This window comes from Gaeumannomyces tritici (genome assembly GCF_000145635.1).
Source record: "Gaeumannomyces tritici R3-111a-1 unplaced genomic scaffold supercont2.6, whole genome shotgun sequence".
NCBI classification, from domain to species: Eukaryota; Fungi; Ascomycota; class Sordariomycetes; order Magnaporthales; family Magnaporthaceae; genus Gaeumannomyces; species Gaeumannomyces tritici.
In genome coordinates, this window is record NW_008804550.1 from 2,090,866 (window position 1) to 2,113,188 (window position 22,323).

Sequence of the window (22,323 nt, forward strand, 5' to 3'; positions counted from 1 at the left end):
GCCGCCCAGGTCCATCAGCAGCACGGGCGTGGGGTTTCCCCCCAGGCTCGTCCGGATTCGGAAATTCTGTTCTGCTCATCCACCCCCCAGTCAGATTTAAGGGGCGCGTTTGTCGCACCAGGAATCAGAGATTCCAGGCATGACTTCATACGGGACCATTGTGTTTAACCGTGATTCTCAAAAAGACGAGAGAGGCGAGGACAAAGCCAGAAACTTTATGGGGTCACATCTGCAGCGACTCCCAATGATCAATGATTCCACCCATGTTCTACTGTACTGTGTATTCATTTGATAATACACGCTCCCTCTTTTGCTCTCCGACCCCGCGACCCATCCATCCGTCCGCCATCCGAGACTCCTCTGGCCCCATCTTACCAAGTTGATTCCACACGCCATCGCTCCCGTCCCCTAACCAAAGCGGCTACCAGTAAAACAAGACCAACTGCACCATGTCTAGTCACATATTCAGGATTTTCAAGCCCGACGGTGTGTTGCTGGCTATCTTGCTGGCTATCCTTCCTTTTATCCCCCAAAGGGGACAGGTGTGATTGACAAGGCGCCACGACGGACAACGCAACCCGCAGAGACCAAGGAGGACCGCGTCCAGAGGCGCCGCGACCAGCTGCGTGATGCCCAAAAGTAAGTCGGTCCTCCCCGGGTACCACCTTTGCTTGCCAAGGGGGGGTGCATGATGCGGGTCCCATACACATACATACATACATACATACATACATACATACCAGACCGCAGGACAAGACGAACTCACCCTTACCACCCTTACCCGTCAGGAACTACCGGGACCGCAAGACCAGGTACACGCGCTCGCTCGAGCAGGAGCTCTCGCGGCTGCGGGCCAGCGAGGCGAGCCTGCTCCGCGAGGTCGGCCGCCTCCGCTCCGCGGTCCAGGGCCTCACGCTGTCCATGCGCCACAACGGCCTGGACGCCCTGGACGACTCGGACGCCACCTCGCCCCCGGGAAGCCTGGGGTACGGCGGCGGCGGCGGCGGCTCGCCCCTAGGGAGCCTAGGATATGCCGGCATCGATGGTATGCATCCACAGCCCACAAGCCCACACCTGCACCTGCACCTGCACCCGCACCTGTGCCTTCCACCCCAGCCAGCAAGGGGTTCCTTCTTATCCTCCCTCCTTCCCATCTGAACCCCTAACAGCTGCTGACCAATGAAATGCCCCCCTCCCGTTCAAAAAGACGTGATGGGATCCGTCACGAGCGGCACGGCGAGCGAGGCTAGCACGCACTTGGACCAGCTCTCGCCCAGCTTCTTCTCCTCCCAGCTCGGGCCGCCCCGGGGCGGCCGCCGCCCGTCCCCGCCACAGCACCACCACAGCCGCTCGCCCGAGTCCACCGCCACCACGGACGTGTGCCTCGGCGGCTGGGACAGGGGCGTCGACGTCGCCAGCCCCGGCGTGCGCGTCTGCGACGTGGACCCCGTCGGCGCCGGCATGGACTTTGTCTTGACGCAAGTATCCCTCCTCTTCCTCTTCCTCCTCCTCCTCCCCCTCCTTTCACCCACCAAAGAGTGCAACCCTCGAGATGGATAACCCACTAACCTGAACCCCTCCGGCCCGCCCGCCTGCCAACAGCATCGAGCGGCCGTGCCTGGGCCACCTCCACGGCGACCCCTCCAAGCCGGGCGACCCGGACGGCCACGCCCTGACAGCCTCGTCCCACATGCTCTGCGTGAGCAAAAACAGCCCCGGCAACGGCGGCGGCGGCGGCGGCGGCGGCGGCCCCTCGGCCCGACACCACCACCAACAACAACAACAACAACAACAACAACAGCAGCAGCAGCAGCAGCAGCCGCCGCCGCCCGGGACCGTGTGCCGGGACGTGCCGTCGGCCGTGCTCGAGTCGCTGCTCAGCCTCTCGTCGGAGCTGGCGGCCGAGCACGAGGTCACGCCCGTCCAGGCCTGGAACTCGATCCGCCACCGCCCGCAGTTTGGCGGGCTCGAGGTCCGGAGCCTGGGCCGGCTCGCCAGGGGCCTTCGGGACGCCGTCAAGTGTCACGGGTGCGTCTTTTTTTTTTTCTTTTATCTTTGTGTATCCGAATTCCCTCCCCCGGCAAACACGAAATACCCTCCGTCGTCACGTTAGTTTGAAGGCACTACTCCCTGCTGACAGTTATCGACACAAAAACTTAGCTTTGGCGCCGTCATCGACCGGAGAGTGTTCGACAAGCTCGTCTCGCAGTTTCTATTCGACGGGAGTCCCTTCTAGGGCCTCGGTCTCCGTATTACCTCGTTTCGAACAAAAGGTTGCGCTCCAGTTCCGAGGCTGGGCTAGCCGTGCAACAAAAATTTGGGCGCAGAGTTACATAGCTCTAACCAAGAGACACGGTTCCCCTGAGAGAGCCCCGGCCCGACTTTGAGTCCTGGGCAGCATAGAACCTACCGATCAACACGGGCTACGGTTCCCTTTGATTTTGTTCTGGAAACACGCCGGGTGGGCCCCGGGCTGCTCGTCCCCAAGTCTATATCCTACCCATCCACCCAAGGACCCAACGTGGGCCAGAGCACCTCCATGGAGGTCAGGAATACGGAAAAATCCGAGCCCATCAAGTCCGCGGCGCCGCGAACCTTGACCCACCGAGGTAAAAACCCGCCATTCCAGAACTCCGAGAGCTCTTACGGCTGCCATGGTGGCGCTACTTTGCTTCTACCCATACTTCAGCCCACCAAGTGGCAACACAAGTCGGTCTGATGTCAAGGTCGCAGGATCCCATGGTAACTCGGGCAGTTTACAACATCATTTTACCGTTCTCTCCGCCCGTTCTGGTACATGAGTAGCCCCGGCCTTCTATCGAGCAGGGCCATACCAGCCTCCGGACAGACGCCTCGAAACCATCTCTCCCCATTGCGCAAGGCGTGTTGGGGCTCAAAACATAGCCGTGAAGGCAAATTCACTGCCAACCACACATGCGATCTAGGATCAAGAAATGTTATTTGTCATGGGGAGTCCGCCCCCTAGAATACAAGGCCCATGTAAAGAAAACGTCGCATGCTCGTCCTCTGTGCTCGTACTAATTCAATATCGAAAACATTACAACACTCAAACCCAATCCTGGCGATGACCCTTTTCCCCTCCCTCGCCCGCCAGATAAGACTCAGAAGAATCAAATGATTTTAACATAGAAAACGGGTTGCCCCTATTGCTGCTTCTCAACTGTCCCGCCAACCACCGAGTGCGCCTCTAGAAAATTGCAGCAACAATCATGACCACCGACAAGGGGGCGACAACGAGCATGGCCTTGCTGACCTGACCCTGGGCGGCAGAGTCCTTCTTGGGAGCGGTTGTGGTAGCCGAAGCCGCAGTGCCCGATCCGGAGCTAGTCGTGGAACCCGTGGTGGTCGGGGTGTTGACGGGGCTGCTGCCCGCGCCGGCGTTGGAGCCGGGCTGGTTGATGGCGTCGCTGGCAAGCTGCTTGACCTCGAGACCGGACACGGCGGTGCCGTTCTTGGCCTTGATCTGCTGCTTCACCTTCATGTTCGAGATCTGAATGATCTTGCCGCTCGGCGTAGGCTTCACGCCACCGGCGATGATCTCGGCGGCTCCAGGGGGAAGGACCGGGAGGGTGAAGTTGCCGTTGAAACCCTTCTCCTTGATGAGCGAGGCCTCGCACTTGGGAGGGGCAGGCGGCGTCGTGGCAGCCTTGACGCCATAGACCTTCTTGAAGTCGAGCTTGGCCAGCTGTGCCTTCAGAGTGTAGTAGTCATCCAGAAGCGTGACGGAGCCGTCCTTGGCGACCTCGACCAGACCATAGTTGTTGGGCTCCTGGGTGTACTCGTACACGACACCGCCGCTGAAGACGCCCATCATCTGGTCGCCGTACATGGCGCCGACCTCGGTGAAGAGACGGGGAGATGGCGTGTTGCATCCGTACTCCGAGTAGAAGACCGGCACGGCCGTGCCCTTGAAGCCCGAGACCAGCGTGTCGTAGCCACTCGTTGTGAAGCTGCTATCTCCACACCACGAGTAGCTGTTCAGGGCAAAGATGTCGGAACGGCTCATGTCCTTGTCCTCGCCGGCGATAGAGCACTGGAAGTAGTTGTAGCTGTCGAAAAGCACCTCGCGCACATCGGCAGCCGAGTAGCCGACAGGGATAGGGCGGGTGCTGTGCTTGGCAATATAGTTCTTCAGATCCCTAGTGACGGCCCGGATGTAGGGGGGCACCTGGGAAGCGCTCTTCAGATCGTTGATGACCTCGTTGCCCGAAAAGAAGGCCAGCGTATTGGGATATCCCTTGAACGCCTCGACTACGGCAAAGGTGCGGTTCAGGTACGCGGCATAATACGACTCCCATGGGTTGAAGGTCTGGAGCGCCCCGCCAACCAGGGGCGAGTTGACGTCCAGAATCATGTAGATGCCAGCCTAGACAGAAAATGTCAGCACTGGAGTTTTCACATGGCAGGCCCGTGACGCCCAGAAGAGTCACCTACAGCGTTGAAGACGCTGGCACACGCGTCGTGGTTCAGGTTCGGGTCCAGGTTGTAGACACGGATGGCGTTGGCGCCAAGGGCCTGAATCAGAGCAGCATCCTGCAGGGGGCAATCTTGGTCAGCGCACATCTAGGCAGAAGGAGAGCAGGCGGACCACTAGAACTTACACGTATACAGACGTCGGCGTTGCTAAGAGGGTCCCTACCCTCATCGGGCTTGAAGCCGGCAGAGCCGCCGGGCTGGTAGGCGACTCCGACGATCTGGAAGCGGTTGCCGGTGTCGGGGTGAACAAAGTGGTCGTCCTTGAACGCCATGGGCTTCACCGCGGCCGCCAGGGTGACCCCAAGGGCAACCAGGGTTGCTTGGACCTACGTCACATCACGCCGGTTAGCATCGCACACTGTCAGCCAGGCGGGAGCAGCGGGCTAAGAGACGGCCCGGGATTCTAGGCTAGATCGGTCGAGCTGAGGTATGAGCCAGATCCGGGCCCGTGTTGTTTTGCGCGGGGAAAAGCGTGATTGGATGTCTACAACAAATCCGGGTTCCAGGAGGCTGGAAGGTGTGATCGGCGGTGCAGAGAGAGACCGGCTGTGACAGCACTTACGAGCATGGTGGGCGATCGACCGAAACACACAACCACCCCCAATCTAGAGATGTATCGGCTTCGAGGCCGATATTGACGGGCGTCTAGGTATTCCTGCTGGATATCGAAAAATCGGCGGCCCCAAAAAGCAAAAAGCAAGGGCAAGAAATGTCCCGAGGGATTCGCAGGGCGATCGTTGTCGGGGGGTTCTAAGGTCTCCTCTGGGCAAAACAAGCAAAAAAGATATGGAATCCGTGCAGGCTGTCAAAAAAAAAAAAATGACAGAACAGACGGCCAAGGAGTGACAAGAATCTCTGTCGGTCTCGATCCAAGACAGCCAAGGTCGGGCGCGTGAATCACAGGCTGCACGCTTTTCCAGAAGCTTCCGGACGGTGGGAAAAAAGAAAGAAAAAAAGACCAGTAAAGGAGTGACTGGGAAAAGAGGAATCAAGACGAGCAACAAAGAAGGATCAGACGCTTGCCTGCTGAAAAAAAAATCCGAGGTACCGCGGCGCTGAAATATTGGATGAAGGGAAGAAGCGACGAAGGGTGGACACCCAGGCGGGAGGAGCGCTCCATCGTCAAATTGGAGCATCTCAGTCAGACGTTACAGCGCCCACCCCTGTAGCCGTCCCTCCAGGCGTCCAATTAGCGTGCGCGTTGGCGTCGCATTCCTCGGAGCCCCCTGCACCAGATGCAGCTGAGGCCCCAGGTTTTCGGGGCATGTCGCCGAAACAGCTGCACCAAACGCCTGTGCTGCCTGTGGGGAGGGGGGATGGGGCAGAGAGCCCGACTGGGTTGCTGCTGCCAGATGAGGTGAGATCCATCCTGCACGAGCATTTCCTCAACTCACAGCTGCCCTCAAGAGAGGGACCAAAGTGGACGGCGCCACAGGTGCGAGCGAGTGCTGTGGTCTGGGGCGATACGGGGACGGATCCCCTGCAAGACGGTAGGGCAAGCGCACACACCAACGGCGCACACGGCATCCCCCTAACAATATGGGTCGTGGGGCCTTCCCGTCTCAGCGCCCAGGCGCGATTCAACCCGGCCGAAAATGGAAATTCACATGGGGGAGGGAACAATCGGGTTTGCCGGGTAGCCCTAGCGCAGGAATCACCCCCACCTGTCTCTCACGCGTCTGCGCCGCCGCTGTCGATGCCCCCAGGCGGACGGACATCACCATGATAAATCGAGTGGAGAGAAGTGGCAAGCCCTGTCGCCCGTGTCAAGATCAACACGAACGATGAAGAGGGCTTAGAAGGGGGGATCCGGCGAGATCCACGTGCCGGAAAGGCGGGCATCGACCTCCTCCAAACTCTTCGTATCGCATGGCTACTCCTCACTCGTAAAGCGCCAATACGACTCGTGTTGGCGATCCATTGCCGACAGCCCAATCGACATGCACACGACGGCGAGATCGACAAGCAACCGTGCAAGGGGGCAGGTAATCATGGCCGGTGTGGTCAGGAAACGTTGCGTCACGCCTGACGGGAGGGCAAAGTGCGTGGACCTTCGTGGACCTTGTCAAGCTTTGGCGGGCGTTTATTCATCCGTGACGGTTGTTCGGTTTCAAGTTCGAGAAGCCGCCACCAGCCGCTGCGGCTCAACCAGATGATCTGCAGGGTCCATCCAGCGCCCCAGTCATCGTCGCCCAACCGCAGGGCAGAAGCGCCATTTCTTTTTCTTTTTTTTCTCCTTCCATCTTTGAACCGGGTGTGTCCGTTGGCTGCCAAGCCACATCTCGCTGCAATCGCCGAACCCCACGGATTGATCGCTTAGCCCAATCTCGTATAACCAATGGCGTACGGATGCCAATTTCGGTTATTTGAGAACATGTCGACCTCGCTTGGTGACTTTATGCCGCGATTCCGTTGGCGACAAAAAGAAAAAGAATCATTCCCGGGTTGTTTGGATGGCGTTTTTATCAGGCTGTCGTCCGACCTGTTACCAGCGCGCCACTTGCGCCGCCCGAGGGCCAGCCCGTAGCCTTTGTGAGCTGTGCTCCCAACAATGCTAGCTTCGGAAAAGGGGCCAGCCAGTCGCGATTGCGGAGAGGGAGCAATGATGTTGTGCATTTACCATTCCTTGTCCATGCACTGCGACTATGTGCAGTTGGTGGCCATTGCGTCTGGTTAAGCTTATGTATTTTCGAGGTCTTGTCCGGTTCGCAAACTTCGAGAAATGGCCGGCTGCAGCCCTGAATGAATGTCATTAAAATAGGACGGACGTCTTCACCTAGCAGTTCTCGGCAGGCTGGATGGAAATCGTACCAACCATAACTAGAAAGACGCATGCAAGCGGCCTTTAAACAATTGCAGCCTCCAGCCAACACACCGAAGAATGAAAAAAACAAGCATAAAAACTAACGAGGCCCGGCAGCCCAGCCAGCATCTACACCGCAACCCAAAAGATATGACCAAAAGAAGCAGCAAAAATATAGAATCGCGAGACTGGACAAACGGGGAATCGAACCCCGGACCTCTTCCAGGAAGCCCACTTCACGATGTGCTCGTGTCATGGCGATGCTAAGGAAGCGTTATACCACTAAACCATTCGCCCCACTGATGTTGCGTGCGTCGGTGTCGTCCCTCAAGAGGCCCGCACGGGGTGGAGGGGCATCGCGATGGGCAGACCTCCGGCTCCGGCGACCAGGCCAGGCGGTTTTGAAGGTGGTCTTATTCAGACAGGCATCAGGTGTCGGCGATAAAGCATGAGGCACGGGGGGGAGACGTAACGAGGAGGGAGATGTGCCCGCCCAATCGAGAACAAGAAAGCTCCCGTGGCATCGCTGAGTAAAATAGGATATTGATCTTCATAACACATTACAATTCACGATTGTGCCTTCCATCATATTTGACATGTCGTGGAACAATTCAACTCGCAGTCTAATATAAATCTCGAGTCGATTCAATACAGTCCTAAGGGTACCACAGCCAGCCAAATATGCCGAGTATCTTACCAACGCTGAGTTGGCTAACGATGTAGATACTGCTTATTGCGAGACAAGTATCTTTCACAAAGCATCGTGATGTTTTCTAGCACAGAGATGTCTGGAACGCGACAGTCTATAAGCTATACACTCCGTTGCTCCATTCGGATGTCGCAGTTTATCACCGTGTTCGTCTAAGGCCACGCTAGAGTTAAGCGTGGATGGGCCCTTGGTGAGCCCTATAGCTGGGCAGTGACTTGCGAAAACCTTCCTTCCACCTGTATGGTGTCTTCGAATATAGCTAAGATGATCTGCCGAATTGCTCGGCAAGATCTGTGCGATGGGAGTCGTTCGTATCCAACATAAAGCGGACAGGGACACAACATCCACGCCTCTGTATCGACTGGAGGCTGTTCTTCCTCTATTTAGAATACGTACGGCAAATCGCGGGCGGCGGACAGACCAGACTCACCAACAGCCCAAGCCTTGACCCGGGTAGCCTTGGCCATCCATCTTTTCAGGCACACTCACGCAGGGAACCATGAGTGCGGAATCAGTTCACTTATCCGAAAGTTGAGCGAGAAAAAAAAGAAGTCCATTTCATTTCCCAGTCCTCCGAGATCAATTCGTGTGGTCTCGTTAGATAAAACAACAAACGCCGTCAAGACTGAGGATCCCTTTCCTTTTGCGCGATGCCTTTATTCCGCCGGTATAGGGAATCAAAACGGTTAAAACAAAACGAGATTGATGCTTGTGGTGCTCCCCCGCCATCTCTCGCTTTTCCCTGGTTCCATCCCGTTGCGCATGCACGACCCATGTTGGAAAAAAGAAAAAGAAAACGCCGGTTTACGCCACCAGCTCGATCGCGCCGCCGGCGTCCTTGATCTTCTTCTCGGCCTCCTTGCTGACCCACCGGGCGCGGACGACGAGAGGGACCTCGGGCAGGCGGCCCTTGCCGAGCAGCTTGGAGTAGCCGAACGACAGGAGGTCGATCTGGGGGATCTTGTCGGAGCTGGCGCCGGCCTTGGCGTACTCGGCCTGCTTCTCGGCGGGGATGAGGGACCACAGCTGTGGGAGCGTAAGACATGTTAGCTGCCTGTTCCGAGCGTTCCCCTCCTCGTTCATGCCTGTCTTCCGCGTATTCCATCACTCCAGAATCCACCTCTTCCATCAATTGCCTATGAATGGCTTCCAGGACACACTTCGACGCATCGTTCCGGAGCGGCTCGTCGGAGAGTTTGCATACCTTGTCGACGTTGATGATGGGCTTCCAGTCGTGGTTGTGAAGGTGGTGGAAGTGGCGCATACCGACCTTACCGAAGTAACCGGGGTGGTACTTATCGAGGTTGGTACGGTGGTGGTGCTATAGTTCGCCGTCGCAATCGCCTAGGTCAGTCTCTGATCTCATTTTTGCCGCCGAGGCGTCCCGGGCCTCGCTGCCTCGCTCCCTGTCGTTACAGGCGGCGGGAAAAAGTCGACAACTTACCTGACCACCGGCCAGACCACGACCACCGGGATGCTTTCTGTGCTTTCCGACACGTCCCTTGCCGGCGCTGACGTGGCCGCGGTGCTTTCTCGTCTTGCTGAACCTGGTAGGCATTTTGGCGAACCTGTTGTCGATGTTGTTGGTCTGAGGAACCAAGCAGAAATTGGTGTGCGCCGCAAAATTGAACCCTCTTGGATTTGGCGTGAGCAATTGTGGCCCACCGATCCACTCAACACACGTGACGCAGGTGGGCGAATGACGGATCACGTGAGCCGCTTTTGGGAAATTGTGTCGAAGAGGGCAGCCCCTCATTTCAAGGCACGGCAGAACAGGAAAAAACCCCGCTTGGTACATTGGAAGTGTCTGTTGAATTGGAGCGGGGGCTTGAACGCAAGGGAGCTGGCCTGGAGGAGGCTGCAACTCATTCGCCCGAGAGCTCCAAACAAGATGTCAACCACCTACCTCGTTTCTGGGGTCCTATTTGGTGGTGATTACCAGACCGTGGGCAAGTGAGGACAGACACATGCCGTCACCAGTCAGTCGTACGATCGCGCGATTTGGGTGCGCAAAAGGATTATCATGGCTCTGTGACACTCGCCTCGATCGGGCTGGTCGTTGGACTGTGTCAAGCAGCTGCCATCATGGAAGACCGGGCTACCTTTTGCCTCGCGTCGGAGGGATTGAAGCGGCTCGTCTTGACTGCAGTGCTGTGCGTTCGTTTCATCGTAACCTCACCCATTCGTGCCACACTTCAAGGGGGATTTCATCGTTCCAATTACACAGCTAATAAGATGAATATCTGCCCCCTGTCCTCGCCCTTTTGCCCTCACCAACGTACATCATGCAGGATAGCCTCATCCCCAAGCGGTGCTCATGGCAGTCGATTAGTAATGCTTTGGTTCAGCGCCTTGCAATTCTTCCAAAGGCCCTGAAACTTCTGTCGGTCCGTGCCACGGCAACTTTTCCCATTGCCTGGATGGTATACCGTCTATAGACTAAATAATCATTGTCGTAACGCAAAAGAAGAGCAAGTCTAGCCCTTGAACTCCTCAAAGTTGCCCTCCTCCCACTTGCCGGGGATCAGAGCCAGCGGGACGATGCCCGAAACGTGCATCTCGGGGCCAAAGATCTTGGCGTTCAGGCCCAGCTCCTGCGTCGCAGCCTTGAGGTTTCTCAGACCCTCCTGGTAGTTGGGGCCAGCGCGGCGGACCCAGATGCTGACGTTGTGCTCGTTCAGGGCCTTGGCGTACTCGCGCAGCGCCCTGATGACACCCTTGAAGGTGGATGCGACGTTGGTGAAATTGGCAATGCCACCACCGATGAAGAGGACCTTGCCCCCAGACGAGACTGGTGCCCTCAGCATGAGGTCCAGCACGGTGCGAGCATAGTGGTAGGTCTGCGACTCGGTAGGAGCACCCGAGTACTCGCCGTAGTTGGCCAGCTCGTCGGCAAAGCCTGCTGAGGCGATGGCGTCAGCGTAGACGACCGAGGCACCACCACCAGCGACCAGGGTCCAGATGCGGCCGTTAGCGTTGAGGACCGTCAGCTTGAGCGAGGCGCCCGTTTTGGCGTCCAGCTCAGCGATATATGCCTCCTCCTTTGTCAGCTCGCGACCGAAGGGGGCCGGGAACTCCATTGGCGGGCCAGCGTCGATGTTGACAGTACCGCTGTTGGCAACAGTGGCCAGGCCCAGCGCGGCTGGTGAGCGGGCGATGGCCCACTTGACACCACACTCGAAATCGGCCGTCTGGTCGAGCTTGGCAGCAAGATCCAGGAAGTGCACCGAGGCCGAGGTGGCATCCTCGTTGGGGATGACAACGAGGGGGTTGATCTCAAGGTAGGTGAACTGGCAGTCGACGTAGACAGCGTACAGGCGCGTGATGAAGTCGACCAGGACATTGAACACACCCTCGGGAACCTTCTTCAGCAGAGCGCTGGCGATCTGCTCGTTGGAAGGGTATTCTGAGAGATCCACAGGGATCAGAAGCTTCTCCGCCTTGGCATCGACATCACCAACATCGACACCGCCCTCGTGGGTGAAGAGAATCCAGTCGCCCTATTGAGTTTTACTGCAGTTAGCATCGCGTCGCAGTCATAAGCCCGTATGCCCAGCAAGGAATAGCCGCGCGCGGTCGATCAGGGGTGAGCGACAGGCTGCCTGTTATCTGTGCCCACCAGGGTAGAATGTGGCTCCTTCGAACTTCCGTTCGCCCGGATACTATTGCAGGCGAGAAACTCCACACCACATCTGCTGGGATAAATAAAAGGGCGACCGAACAATCTGACCCTCATCCCATCTTCCGCTCCTGTCGCCAACTCGGCGACTCTAACCATCGAATGACGGCTGCCACCTCTTCTCATCCCACCCCGCCCGCCACGAAAGCCAATGAGGGAAACCTTGGAGCGATGGATAACACCATCACGTGACTAACACCCCTCGTCGCACCAAGATCACCCGCTTGGAAGCAAGACAAAAAAATGCGGCAACTTACATCCCTGACCGAGTTGATGTTGATGTAGTACTCGGTGCCGTCGGGGTGGGGAACGAAAGGCTCGACCAGGAATTGCCTCAAGACGCCCGTGACGTGCTCGACCTTCTGCTCCTTGCCAGCGCGCTCAGCAACCCACGCCTTGGCCTCGGGCCAGGTCTTGTTCAGGGCCAGAAGACCGCTCTTTCCTCGTCTCTTGATCAGCTGGTCTGGCTTTGCGACGAACTTGGCACCTGGGGCCAGCAGCCAGGGGTAGGTGGCCTCGGCCTGGTCCAGAATACCAGCGATGTCGGCGTCCTCGGGGAAGTACAGCGAGGCCAGCTTCGGCGGCGGGTTGTGCTTGGGCTGGGCCGTCAGAGGCGAGGGCTTGATGAGGGGTGCGCGGGTGAGGTGGTAGTTGAGGATGGCCTTGCCATCGGCCTCGGTGATCGACTTGGCAGACATGATGGAGGAGTGTCGTGTGTCGTGAGTGGAATCTGCCTATCCTGTCTTGTTCTACTGCCGGAGTGGTGCTGTAAACGTGGGGAAGTGTTAGCAACTGACATACGGAGCTCTAGAACCGCGCAGTGCACAAGTGTGTGCTGAGGCAATTCCGAACCCGAGCAACTCGGCTATAGCCCGCGGGGCTGCGTGGCTGGCGGCGAAGGGTGCATCCGTCACCAGCGGCAGCGTGAGCTGCGGCAACCGCGAGTCGACGGCGAACTCGCGGTGCGGGCATCGAGCTCGAAGGAACGCCAGAGCAGTCGAGGGCAGCGGGGGCATCACCACTTACCAATTGCAGAGCAGTTCTCTGGTCTTGGGTCGATCAACAGGTTTGGAAGCGAGCCTGGAAGTCTACAAAAGACGGCGGGTTTTGGACGGGAGAAAGAGCAGAAAAGTCGAGTGATCAATCCGCTCCCATGGATGGGCCTCCTCAAAAAAAAAATCGGGCGGCGTTGTCAAGTGGCAGCTGGGGGTGCTGGCTGGAGGGGAAGCAAGCAGCCCAGGGGTGTCTTTGAGGTACAACGCTTTTGGCGCCAGGTACCAGCAAAATCGCTTTGGGGAAAATCTAACGTGGTGGGCGGGCCAAAAACCAACCCAAGTACCGGTACCTGCCTCCTACCATGCGGTGTGGCATGCAGAGCGGCCAGGGTCCCACCGGGAATTATTTGGCGGCCATTCCATGTCCGCTCTTTCTCTGCACGGCTGTCCTATCTGTTGGCGGCGGTGACGGCGCCCAAGGGCTTCCTTCCCATCCTTTGGATGCTTTGGACCCGGACGGCCGTCGGACCCGCGAGCCCAAGAAAGCCCATCCCCTCGGCCCCTCAACTTGCACAAGCCCCAGCCACCTCAACCGCTTTCGCCCCTCGCGCCTTGCTCGCTCGATTCTCACCACCCACCAACACTCCGGCCTTTCCTGGGGTCCGGTCGCAAGCGGAGTGTCGCTTGGGGATATTCCGATTTTCCGATGACAAGGCTAGGACTCCGGGCTGCCCACGGCTGACGCTTGGGGACTCCCTTCCTTGCGTGGTGGGCGTTGAAGGATGGTGTGGCTGCACTGGGGAATTTGGGACGGACTTGTTGAACTCGGCCGGGACCCCACCCTTGCTTGCGTGCGTGCTTGCTGCTGCCTTGGTGGGCTGCTAGGCTGGCGTGACACGGTCTAGCCAAGTGCTTGCTGGGCGCCCTCGCACCCCTCCTTCCCACGCCTGGACTTTCGAGTCTTCTTCCCATTGTTGCAGGGATAACGTAAGCCACCAAAGCTGGGTCACGTCATCCGCATTACGACGGCATCGGAGACTGCGGCCCGCCCTCAAACGATGTCGATTTCTGCGATGCACTTGCTAGCAGGCACCTTTGGTCCTGTACTATTATGTGCTTCACACTACTCATCTCAAGGCGAGAGCGGGCAGCATGTTTTCCGGGCTAGCACGAGCGACGCAATCTGTTGTTCGTTGTGGTCCTGGGATTTTCTCATCTGAAAGTGGGATGCAAAGCTGCGTGATCAGCTGGCACCCCGCCCCTCCCAAGGTTGGGCACAAGCGATGTTAGCAGGCAGGTACAGGTACCGGTACCTGACGGGACACGCAACTCGTCCAGGGTGCGTCCCAAGTGTTCAACAGGTCAACGGGGTCAACGGGCCAACACAAAAGTGACTTTCCCCAACTTTTTTCCCTGCCTCTGGTCACCCCTGCGGACATCCAATTTTTGCACCCTGGGAAGCTTGCTGGCGATCTTTGTTCAGCAGGTCCAACGGATTGCAAAGTCACGGCAAGACCCCAAAAGTGCCCTGTGCATCACCGCCGCTTCCGCCCGCTCCCAGCCCACCTTCAACCACTTCTCTCCACCACCTTGGCAATTGGCTTGGGCGGGCAACGAAAAGGAGATCCAGTCCTTCTGCAAATCTCCAGCTTCCTCTCCCACTCTTTCGTTTCCTCACGAACAATACAGGAATCCCACTCAATTGGGACGGTTCCAAGACGACCCGACTCATAAAGGTGAGAGTAAGCGATGTAGTTCAGATCACAGCTGCGAGCTTCCTATTTTGAAGTGGGCTATTTGGCAACTTTTTTTCCCCTTGACCCCCGACAGAGACGACAACTCTCGAGTCCACGAGCCCTCGTCCCGCAAGCACAACACTATCTTCCTCCCAGCCTGCCGTTGATCGTCAGACACATGCCGGGTTTGGTTGTCAGCCTTGTCGACTGCTAGATAGCTAACACGCACACCTCGCACCCAGTCTCCGGCTACGAACCACGCTCACCTCCTCTTCGCCAACGGCCGTCGCCATGCCTGCCGCCACGACCACAAAGGGTGCCAGTGGCACCAACCCGACCGGCGGGCTGTCGGCCAACGACAACATCGCCCGTTTCCCGGCGCCCAGCAGACCGCTGAGCCCGCTGCCCACCCACGCGCTGTTTAACGACAAGACCAGGTGCTTCGTCTATGGCCTGCAGCCCCGCGCCGTCCAGGGCATGCTGGACTTTGACTTCATCTGCAAGCGCTCCTCGCCGTCGGTTGCCGGCATCATCTACACCTTCGGTGGCCAGTTCGTCAGCAAGATGTACTGGGGCACCAGCGAAACTCTGCTGCCTGTCTACCAGGAGGTCACCAAGGCCATGGCCAAGCACCCCGACGTCGACGTTGTGGTCAACTTCGCTTCTTCGCGCAGTGTCTACAGCTCGACACTAGAGCTTATGGAGTACCCCCAGATCAAGACCATCGCCATCATTGCCGAGGGTGTGCCCGAGAGGGTTAGTCGCATATCTGTACTTCCCGGGGGCATATATTATGAGTGCTAACTGTCCCCACTAGCGAGCCCGTGAGATTGCCCACATCGCCAAGAAGAAGGGCGTCACAATCATCGGCCCTGCCACGGTTGGTGGTATCAAGCCTGGCTGCTTCAAGATCGGCAACACAGGTGGCATGATGGACAACATTGTTGCCTCGAAGCTGTACCGCAAGGGATCTGTCGGCTACGTCTCCAAGTCGGGTGGCATGTCCAACGAGCTGAACAACATCGTGTCTCAGACGACGGACGGTGTCTACGAGGGTGTCGCCATCGGTGGAGACAGGTACCCTGGTACCACCTTCATCGACCATATGATGAGGTACCAGGCCGATCCCGAGTGCAAGATCCTCGTGCTTCTCGGCGAGGTCGGAGGTGTCGAGGAGTACAAGGTGATCGAGGCCGTCAAGCAGGGTGTCATCACCAAGCCCATTGTTGCTTGGGCTATCGGCACGTGCGCTAGCATGTTCAAGACGGAGGTCCAGTTCGGCCACGCCGGTTCCTTCGCCAACTCACAGCTCGAGACGGCTGCCACCAAGAACAAGTCGATGAAGGAGGCTGGCTTCCACGTCCCTGACACTTTTGAGGACATGCCCAAGGTCCTTGCGGAGGTCTACCAGAAGCTCGTCAAGGAGGGCACCATCAAGCCCCAGCCCGAGCCGGCCGTGCCCAAGATCCCCATCGATTACTCGTGGGCTCAGGAGCTGGGCCTGATCCGCAAGCCTGCTGCCTTCATCTCCACCATCTCGGACGATCGTGGACAGGAGCTGCTATACGCTGGAATGCCCATCTCGGACGTCTTCAGGGAGGAAATCGGCATCGGCGGTGTCATGTCGCTGCTGTGGTTCCGCCGCCGTCTGCCCGATTACGCGTCCAAGTTCCTCGAGATGGTGCTCATGCTTACGGCCGACCACGGTCCGGCCGTCTCGGGTGCCATGAACACCATTATCACCACGCGTGCGGGCAAGGACCTGATCAGCGCCCTCGTGTCGGGTCTCCTCACGATCGGCTCCCGTTTCGGTGGTGCCCTCGACGGCGCTGCCGAGGAGTTCACCAAGGCCAGCGACAAGGGCCTGAGCCCACGTGAGTTTGTCGACACGATGCGCAAGCAGAACAAGCTCATTCCCGGAATCGGACACCGTGTCAAGTCGCGCAACAACCCTGATCTCCGTGTAGAGCTGGTCAAGGAGTACGTCCTGGCCAAGTTCCCCAGCCACAAGTTGCTGGATTACGCTCTTGCGGTAGAGACTGTCACCACATCCAAGAAGGATAACCTGATCCTGAACGTCGACGGCTGCATCGCCGTCTGCTTTGTGGACCTGCTCCGCAACTGCGGTGCCTTTAGCGCCGAGGAGGCAGAGGACTACCTGAAGATGGGTGTCCTGAACGGTCTGTTCGTGCTTGGACGCAGTATCGGTCTGATTGCGCACTACCTCGACCAGAAGAGGCTGCGCACTGGTCTCTACCGCCACCCGTGGGACGACATCACCTACCTTCTGCCCACGCTCAACCAGGGCCAGCCTGGAGCCGAAGGACGTGTCGAGGTCCAGATGTAAGGGAAGGCAGGCTAGAGTGGTTCCCTTTCCCCCTGGGAAAGCTTGGGAGTGTTACGAAGAGATTATTGTACGGTCAATGAAATATAAATCTAGGCGAGTCCGGCACCTGTGGTCTACCGGGTCGCATCGGGGATGGTATATCACCATGGCGCGGGAAGTAGAGAAGGCTGGGGTTGGTACAAGGTGCTTCAATGCCTAGCCAATTCTTAATCGAAGATTCGAATTATTCGTTACTTCGGATGTGCCATTGTCTGTAACTGCCATGGTTGGTCGCGTGCCATGTCACCCCTTTCGAGCTCGTGATCGGAGTTGGAGGAGGCCGGAGTCGAGGTCAGTGGCGGTTCAATATACATGCCACTTTCACCCCCACCCCGGGCGGGTGGTGCACGGACCATTGCCAGGGGCGGAATTTTAGGTGGAGCTTGCATGGCAGCTTGGATTTTGTATGATTGAAGGTCGGACCCCAGGTCGTCGCTGCACGGAATTTGCGCCCCGCGCCATCACCAAATACCGCCGCTATTGTCCAAACACCAAAGTCTCCGTGAGCCCCCGCGACGGATAAAAAAGCCCGCGTCGAGGGAACTGCCGTCGTGTGCCATCACCACCTGTTCTCGCCGGCAGACAGAACGAGTCGACGTTGAGCCCGGCCGCAGACCGACCGACAAGTCGTCGTCTCTCTACTCCCGGCGCCTGCACGAACGAAAAGGCAAGCCTGCCGCCATCACCACTCTCGCTTCTCCTTGGAATCGGCCGTTAGACGACAACGACGACTGCGGCGACGAAGCCACCGCTCCCGGTCGACTAGGCGGGCCCGCCGCCACGTGGACCGACCCAACAACACACTTGCTCCCCCGCCAGCAGCGGAACCGGGGGGTTAGCGTGGAGAAAGGGAGAGGGAGAAGGAAGAGCAGCAGCAGGACTCGAGACAAAGAAAACCAAAAAAAAGAAGCAAAAAAAAAAAGAGAATGGCATTCTTCGCCATCCGGCTCCACCGCAGCGCCATCGGGCTCCCGCAGCGGACGCGGGGCGTGCTGATGGCGCTGGGCCTGCGGCGGCGCGGCTCGACCGTGTTCCACCCCGTCAGCGCGCAAGTGGCGGGCATGATCATGAAGGTCAAGGAGCTCGTGCGCGTCGAGGAGGTGGCGGCCGCCAAGACAAAGGCCCAACTCAAGGCCGAGCGGGCGCCCGACCCGGGCTTTGTCATCGAGAGGGCCGTCCCGAGGTGAAGAAGAGGGCTGGAGAGGGGGAGGAAAAGGAGGGGTGGTGTTGCAAACACGGCTTGTCCGCCACGAGGTCTGGCTGCCTGGTGGGAGGGGGGATGGTGGCCTCCCAGACGCGAAGGGGAGGGGGATGGACGAGACGACGGTCTACGGAGAGGATGGGGGCTGGCGTTATTGGCGGGCTAGGAGTGGCTTGATCGGTTCTTGGTGCGAACACAGCCCAAACCCAAATATTGTTGTTGAGAGGGGAATGGCCGAGGGGGCTTAAGGGAGGATCAGCGGAAGAGGTCGGGCAGACGATCGCAGATGTCACATATTTGCTTGCCCCTGCCCCTGACCACATCTTTTGTACAATACCTGCACATATATGACATATATGCTCGATATGTATCAGCGTGCTCAACTGTTCATCGGAGAAATCGCCCATCTGAAGACGTTTCTGTGTTTGATTGACTCATTCTAAAAAGTTCGAGGATGAGTATCAAAGACCAAATAAGGGCAAAAAAAAAGACCCTATCGACTGTGCTCAAATCTCTCGTGCCAGTCTTCCCCAAGTGATTAACCCTGCCCCTCCCGTGCGCCATGCGTTTTTATCAAAGTAGGCGAGAAAAAGATAATTCCAAGAGAAAGTAAAGGAGCGTATGTGGAATGTAAGATACAGCAAAAGATGAAAGAGCGAGAAGGGGGTAATAACCCATTATTAGAGAGCGTCAGCCAAAGGGCTACAGGATGCGACTCGTCGAATGATCCCATGATTCCTCTGCTAGGCTATTCCACGAGAGGAAAGCGAGATACGGATTCGAAGGAGGGGATGATGGACTCTCGGTCGGGATACCTGGCCGAATTTGAGCGACGATATGCAACTGGTGGAGCTTTGGGCGGCTGACTTGATTGTACTTATGTGTGATGGGGGTCGTTCATGGTCATGGAGTGCCGAGTAGCTTGCGTCGATAATACGTCGGGGAGGTGTTGATGAACAACCCCTATCAACATGCAGTCCTCGACTCCTTCGCAGCCAAGGTGCTACCCCATAGCCCCCAGACAGGTAGGAGGTAGATCTCTGTGAGAGGCGGTTGTGCTAAGTGGTGTTCCGAAGGCGGGCGTGAACGAAAGTGTGGCGTCTAGCAGAACGGGCGAAGTCGGCACATCTAGCTGCTCCGAGCCTTCTCGATGTAGTCCTGGGCGGGGGTCTCGTACTCGCTGACAAAGTACTTGGCGTAGTTCTTGGCGAGCCAGTTCGTGAACTTGGAGATCTCCTCGCGGAGGCGGTTGACGGACTGCTGGTCCATGTTGGTCTGGGCGACGAGCTCAGGGAGGCTCACTGGAAGGGGGGTTAGTCGCCGAGGTAAAAGGAGGGAGGTTAGAAGGGCTGTGGGAAAGCGACCGTCTGGCAGGGTATGCCGCGGACAGTGTCGACTTACCGAGCAGACGAAGCAGATGCTCAGCGCCGTACGTGTCAGCGACGCACTTGTGACCGCCCTCGGAGGGGGACTCCCACTGCTCGCGAATCTCAAGGTACTGTGTGCGCTCGAACCTGCGCGGCGGGGTTGCATGTCAGACAATTGAGGATATCAGAGGGAGCGGAAACAAGAGCAAGACTTACTTGTACAGCAGGATGCGACCAAGAGCCTTGTTAAAGTACTCGCGCAGGCCAGACATGGTCTCCTCCAGGAGGTCCTTCTCGGCGGAGTCATCAGGGCGGTGCGGGAGCTCCCACTCGACATAGTCCTTGACGATGTTGTCAAAGGGATGCGGGTGGGGGATGGGGACGAGCTGCTGGTTCTTGGTAATGTTCTCCCAATCGTCGACCAGCATCGCCTTGAGGTGGTCGGGCATGACGAGCTTGATAGATGGCCGGTTTTGAAAATTCTCCTCCTGAACAGTGGTCATTATGTCAGCAACGAACCTCGACCAAGGAGGCGCAGGTATATCAAAAACAAACGATGCACAAAAACATCCAAATAAATACAAAAGGATGAAAATGCAAATAAAAAGGAGAACAAGTTAGAAGACGGCCCTGTGTGCCGGCGTTTTCGGAGAAAAGTACCTCGCTCGAGATTGCGGGCTGATTTTGGCTTCCCTCCTCGAGGGTGGCTGCCAGCCTTTGGCGCTGGTCCTCTGGGTGGGGTGGGGGGGATGGGAGCTGCTCCCAAGATTGGAGCAGCTCCGGCGCCAGCTGGAACTCGTCGCCCTCTGCGGAGGCAGGGAGGGCTTCGAGGGGGTCGAGCATGCGCCGACCAAGCTTCCTTATCCTCCTGAAGAGGTGGTCAGGTCGCGGGAGCCCCGCAAGCGGCACGTTGACGTGGTCTGGCAGCTCCTGCCAGTAGGCCTCGAGGAGGTCTGTCAGGTTGCCAGACTCCTTCTTCCCGCTCAGCTTGGGATGGCGTCCCTTGCGGCGCTGGCGCGGCGGAGGTCTTGGGCAGAAGCGGGTGTCGGTTCCCCAAAGAAACCGCCCGCCCCTGTCGACGTACTTGAGGTCTGGGGGTGGCAGCCTCGAGAGGTGGCTACGAGCATTGGCATTCTTCGCCAATCTCGCCTCCTTGGCCGCAAACTCCTCGGCCCAAGAGCGCTTTGGAGGCGTGGCTTTCGGTGACATGGCTTTTGGGGGTGCAAATTTATAGTGTGACTTTTGGAGAATGTAGAAAGAGCTGGTATGGTGTTTTTGGTAGAAGTAGACCAAGATTGAAGGCGTGGTGTGCAAAAGTTGCGAGTCGGATTTGTGGGAGTTGAAGAAGTCGAGGGGTGGTCAGGGTGGAGGATAAGGGAGGTTCTTGGGGGGTGAAAAACGCAGGCACCAGTCGTTAAGGAGTCTGCCGTGTGGTGCGAGTTGCCATCCCCTGGGATTCAGAAAGGGTCGAAAGGCGTGCAGAACCAAACGAACAAACTTCGGTCCGACGGGATGCAGATGTTGGCGAGGGCGGCTGCGAAGAGATACGGGGTTCCCAGAGCTTATCCCATTCGAAGGCCAAGTCCGTGAACAAGCAAAGCGTGGCATTACGCTCTTGTTTGTCACTGGCAAGATGCCCTCCCCAGACGATCGAAGGGTGTGTGAAGCGTTTCCCGCGGGCTGCCATATCTCTGCTCCCTCACTTGCGCCTGACATGGCCCTCACCCCTCTCTCAGACCGGACTCGGGGAAGCCCACCACACACCAGGCGCAACAACACAGGAACGGCGTTTTCAAGAGACTTTCTCCCTACACCCCTGCTTCCCATTGTTGCTCCCAGCCCCCCCAGCAGCCAATGGAGAAAACAAAAAGAACAAAGACAAGACAAAGGTAAAAACAGAGCAGAAGCCACAAACACCACCCAGAAAGAACGAGAAGAAAAAAACGCCCACCAAAAAGCAACACAGGAATATGCATCAACTTTTTTGCGGTCAAAAGTCAAAAAACTCACCTGCTCGAGATCATAGTCGCGCGCCCGCCTCGGTCCCCTGCCGCTCGAGGTGGTGTGGGCGGCGGTCCTCTCCTCGCTGCCGCGGAGGGAGCTGAAGTCGGAGCCTCCGTTCGCGGCGGCGGCACCCGTGGCTCCGCGGGCCGCCCTCTTGGCGCCGGCCGAGGCGGCGGCCTTGGAGCCCTTCTGCTGCGACTTCATCTGCTCGCGCAGCTGCGAGGCCAGCTCCTTGTTCTCGTCATTGAACTTGCGCACGCGGTCCTGGGGCACCCAGTCGTCCCACGTGTTCTTCCAGCCCTTGTAGTGGATCTTGTACTGCCAGCCGCCCGCGGGGCCCTCGCCAGCCTCGGCCGCCTGCACCTCGAGGATCCGCGCCTCGTAGAGCATGTCCATGTGGAAGCAGAACACCCGCTCCTCCTCCTTGAAGGGCGGTCCCGTATTCTTGACGGGCGGCATGTTGACTGTTGCTTTTCCTTCCTTGTTCCTTTTTTTTTTTTTTTTTTTTTTGTGAATGGCTGGGTTGATCGCGGCGGCGTGACAGAACGGAAGGCGAGACGCGTTGGGTAGGTAGTCCACGCGTCAGAGGCCAGTTTTAGAATGGGTGCTTGCGGCCTGCGTTGGGCAATCAAGGACGACAATGCGGTTTCCGGCAACGGGCAGCCTAGTTTGCACCGGCGGGGCTATCTCTGGTCAAATATCGATCCCGAAAGTATCCGTCCGAGCAAATTGCGGTCGTGAGGTCAACGAAGGGTGTCACGGGATCACGCTCGGTCGGGAGACGCGGCCCACTCAACACGTAACTCACGACGCGCTTGCGTTTAATAAGGCGCCGCCAACGCGTGCAGCGAATCACAGCTCGTGCACTTACGGTCCCTGCTTGACTGTTTGACATGTATTGTCAGAAGGAGCAACCTACTCAGGCTGAATATATGCATATATCATT

At 57.9% G+C, this 22,323-nt stretch overlaps 8 protein-coding genes and 1 non-coding gene across 9 annotated transcripts; 3 read left to right on the top strand and 6 right to left on the bottom strand.

Moving 5' to 3' along the window:
• Positions 1-78: 78 nt before the first annotated feature.
• Positions 79-2,999, top strand: GGTG_11087 (hypothetical protein). Its single transcript, XM_009228967.1, has 6 exons — positions 79-486; positions 585-639; positions 789-1,045; positions 1,208-1,478; positions 1,603-2,028; positions 2,161-2,999. Exons 1-6 carry the CDS (start codon positions 450-452, stop codon positions 2,234-2,236), a joined length of 1,122 nt encoding a protein of 373 aa, XP_009227231.1. The 5' UTR covers positions 79-449; the 3' UTR covers positions 2,237-2,999.
• GGTG_11088 (1,3-beta-glucanosyltransferase gel2) lies at positions 2,850-5,336 on the bottom strand. The gene is made up of 4 exons (XM_009228968.1): positions 5,060-5,336; positions 4,623-4,823; positions 4,456-4,554; positions 2,850-4,387 (listed from the first exon to the last, which is right to left on the bottom strand). Exons 1-4 carry the CDS (start codon positions 5,063-5,065, stop codon positions 3,209-3,211), a joined length of 1,485 nt encoding a protein of 494 aa, XP_009227232.1. The 5' UTR covers positions 5,066-5,336; the 3' UTR covers positions 2,850-3,208.
• Positions 5,337-7,489: 2,153 nt separating this feature from the next.
• Positions 7,490-7,597, bottom strand: GGTG_20221. The gene has a single exon. It is a non-coding gene; the product is annotated as a tRNA-Ala (tRNA).
• A 943-nt stretch (positions 7,598-8,540) lies between these two features.
• Positions 8,541-9,676, bottom strand: GGTG_11089 (60S ribosomal protein L28). The gene is made up of 3 exons (XM_009228969.1): positions 9,454-9,676; positions 9,214-9,330; positions 8,541-9,035 (listed from the first exon to the last, which is right to left on the bottom strand). Exons 1-3 carry the CDS (start codon positions 9,565-9,567, stop codon positions 8,814-8,816), a joined length of 453 nt encoding a protein of 150 aa, XP_009227233.1. The 5' UTR covers positions 9,568-9,676; the 3' UTR covers positions 8,541-8,813.
• Positions 9,677-10,486: 810 nt separating this feature from the next.
• Positions 10,487-12,386, bottom strand: GGTG_11090 (ATP-citrate synthase subunit 2; the record flags this gene model as incomplete). The annotated part of the gene is made up of 2 exons (XM_009228970.1): positions 10,487-11,509; positions 11,946-12,386. 2 exons carry the CDS (start codon positions 12,384-12,386, stop codon positions 10,487-10,489), a joined length of 1,464 nt encoding a protein of 487 aa, XP_009227234.1.
• A 51-nt stretch (positions 12,387-12,437) lies between these two features.
• Positions 12,438-12,704, bottom strand: GGTG_11091 (hypothetical protein; the record flags this gene model as incomplete). Its single annotated transcript, XM_009228971.1, has 2 exons — positions 12,438-12,454; positions 12,515-12,704. The coding sequence occupies 2 exons, from the start codon at positions 12,702-12,704 to the stop codon at positions 12,438-12,440; spliced, it is 207 nt and encodes a 68-aa protein (XP_009227235.1).
• A 2,006-nt stretch (positions 12,705-14,710) lies between these two features.
• On the top strand, positions 14,711-16,766 carry GGTG_11092 (ATP-citrate synthase subunit 1; the record flags this gene model as incomplete). Its single annotated transcript, XM_009228972.1, has 2 exons — positions 14,711-15,175; positions 15,237-16,766. The coding sequence occupies 2 exons, from the start codon at positions 14,711-14,713 to the stop codon at positions 16,764-16,766; spliced, it is 1,995 nt and encodes a 664-aa protein (XP_009227236.1).
• A 512-nt stretch (positions 16,767-17,278) lies between these two features.
• GGTG_11093 (hypothetical protein) lies at positions 17,279-18,419 on the top strand. Its single transcript, XM_009228973.1, has one exon. The coding sequence runs from the start codon at positions 17,732-17,734 to the stop codon at positions 17,990-17,992; it is 261 nt and encodes an 86-aa protein (XP_009227237.1). The 5' UTR covers positions 17,279-17,731; the 3' UTR covers positions 17,993-18,419.
• On the bottom strand, positions 18,272-22,154 carry GGTG_11094 (hypothetical protein). Its single transcript, XM_009228974.1, has 4 exons — positions 21,384-22,154; positions 19,590-19,861; positions 19,408-19,520; positions 18,272-19,307 (listed from the first exon to the last, which is right to left on the bottom strand). The coding sequence occupies exons 1-4, from the start codon at positions 21,834-21,836 to the stop codon at positions 19,135-19,137; spliced, it is 1,011 nt and encodes a 336-aa protein (XP_009227238.1). The 5' UTR covers positions 21,837-22,154; the 3' UTR covers positions 18,272-19,134.
• Between the last annotated feature and the right edge of the window lie 169 nt (positions 22,155-22,323).

Excerpts from the sequence above, each read along its gene's own strand:
- GGTG_11093 (XM_009228973.1), top strand. The coding sequence starts at position 17,732 with ATGGCATTCTTCGCCATCCGGCTCCACCGCAGCGCCATCGGGCTCCCG.
- GGTG_11088 (XM_009228968.1), bottom strand. Across the intron at positions 4,555-4,622 it reads ACGCCGACGTCTGTATACGT|GATGCTGCTCTGATTCAGGC; the intron begins GTAAGTTCTAGT and ends TGCCCCCTGCAG. Across the intron at positions 4,388-4,455 it reads GTGCCAGCGTCTTCAACGCT|GCTGGCATCTACATGATTCT; the intron begins GTAGGTGACTCT and ends TTTTCTGTCTAG.
- GGTG_11089 (XM_009228969.1), bottom strand. The coding sequence starts at position 9,567 with ATGCCTACCAGGTTCAGCAAGACGAGAAAGCACCGCGGCCACGTCAGC. Across the intron at positions 9,331-9,453 it reads GTGGTCTGGCCGGTGGTCAG|CACCACCACCGTACCAACCT; the intron begins GTAAGTTGTCGA and ends GGCGAACTATAG. Across the intron at positions 9,036-9,213 it reads CCATCATCAACGTCGACAAG|CTGTGGTCCCTCATCCCCGC; the intron begins GTATGCAAACTC and ends ACGCTCCCACAG.
- GGTG_11087 (XM_009228967.1), top strand. The coding sequence starts at position 450 with ATGTCTAGTCACATATTCAGGATTTTCAAGCCCGACG. Across the intron at positions 487-584 it reads CAGGATTTTCAAGCCCGACG|AGACCAAGGAGGACCGCGTC; the intron begins GTGTGTTGCTGG and ends CGCAACCCGCAG. Across the intron at positions 2,029-2,160 it reads GACGCCGTCAAGTGTCACGG|CTTTGGCGCCGTCATCGACC; the intron begins GTGCGTCTTTTT and ends ACAAAAACTTAG.
- GGTG_11094 (XM_009228974.1), bottom strand. The coding sequence starts at position 21,836 with ATGCCGCCCGTCAAGAATACGGGACCGCCCTTCAAGGAGGAGGAGCGG. Across the intron at positions 19,862-21,383 it reads GCGACTATGATCTCGAGCAG|GAGGAGAATTTTCAAAACCG; the intron begins GTGAGTTTTTTG and ends ACCACTGTTCAG. Across the intron at positions 19,308-19,407 it reads GCATCTGCTTCGTCTGCTCG|TGAGCCTCCCTGAGCTCGTC; the intron begins GTAAGTCGACAC and ends CCCCCCTTCCAG.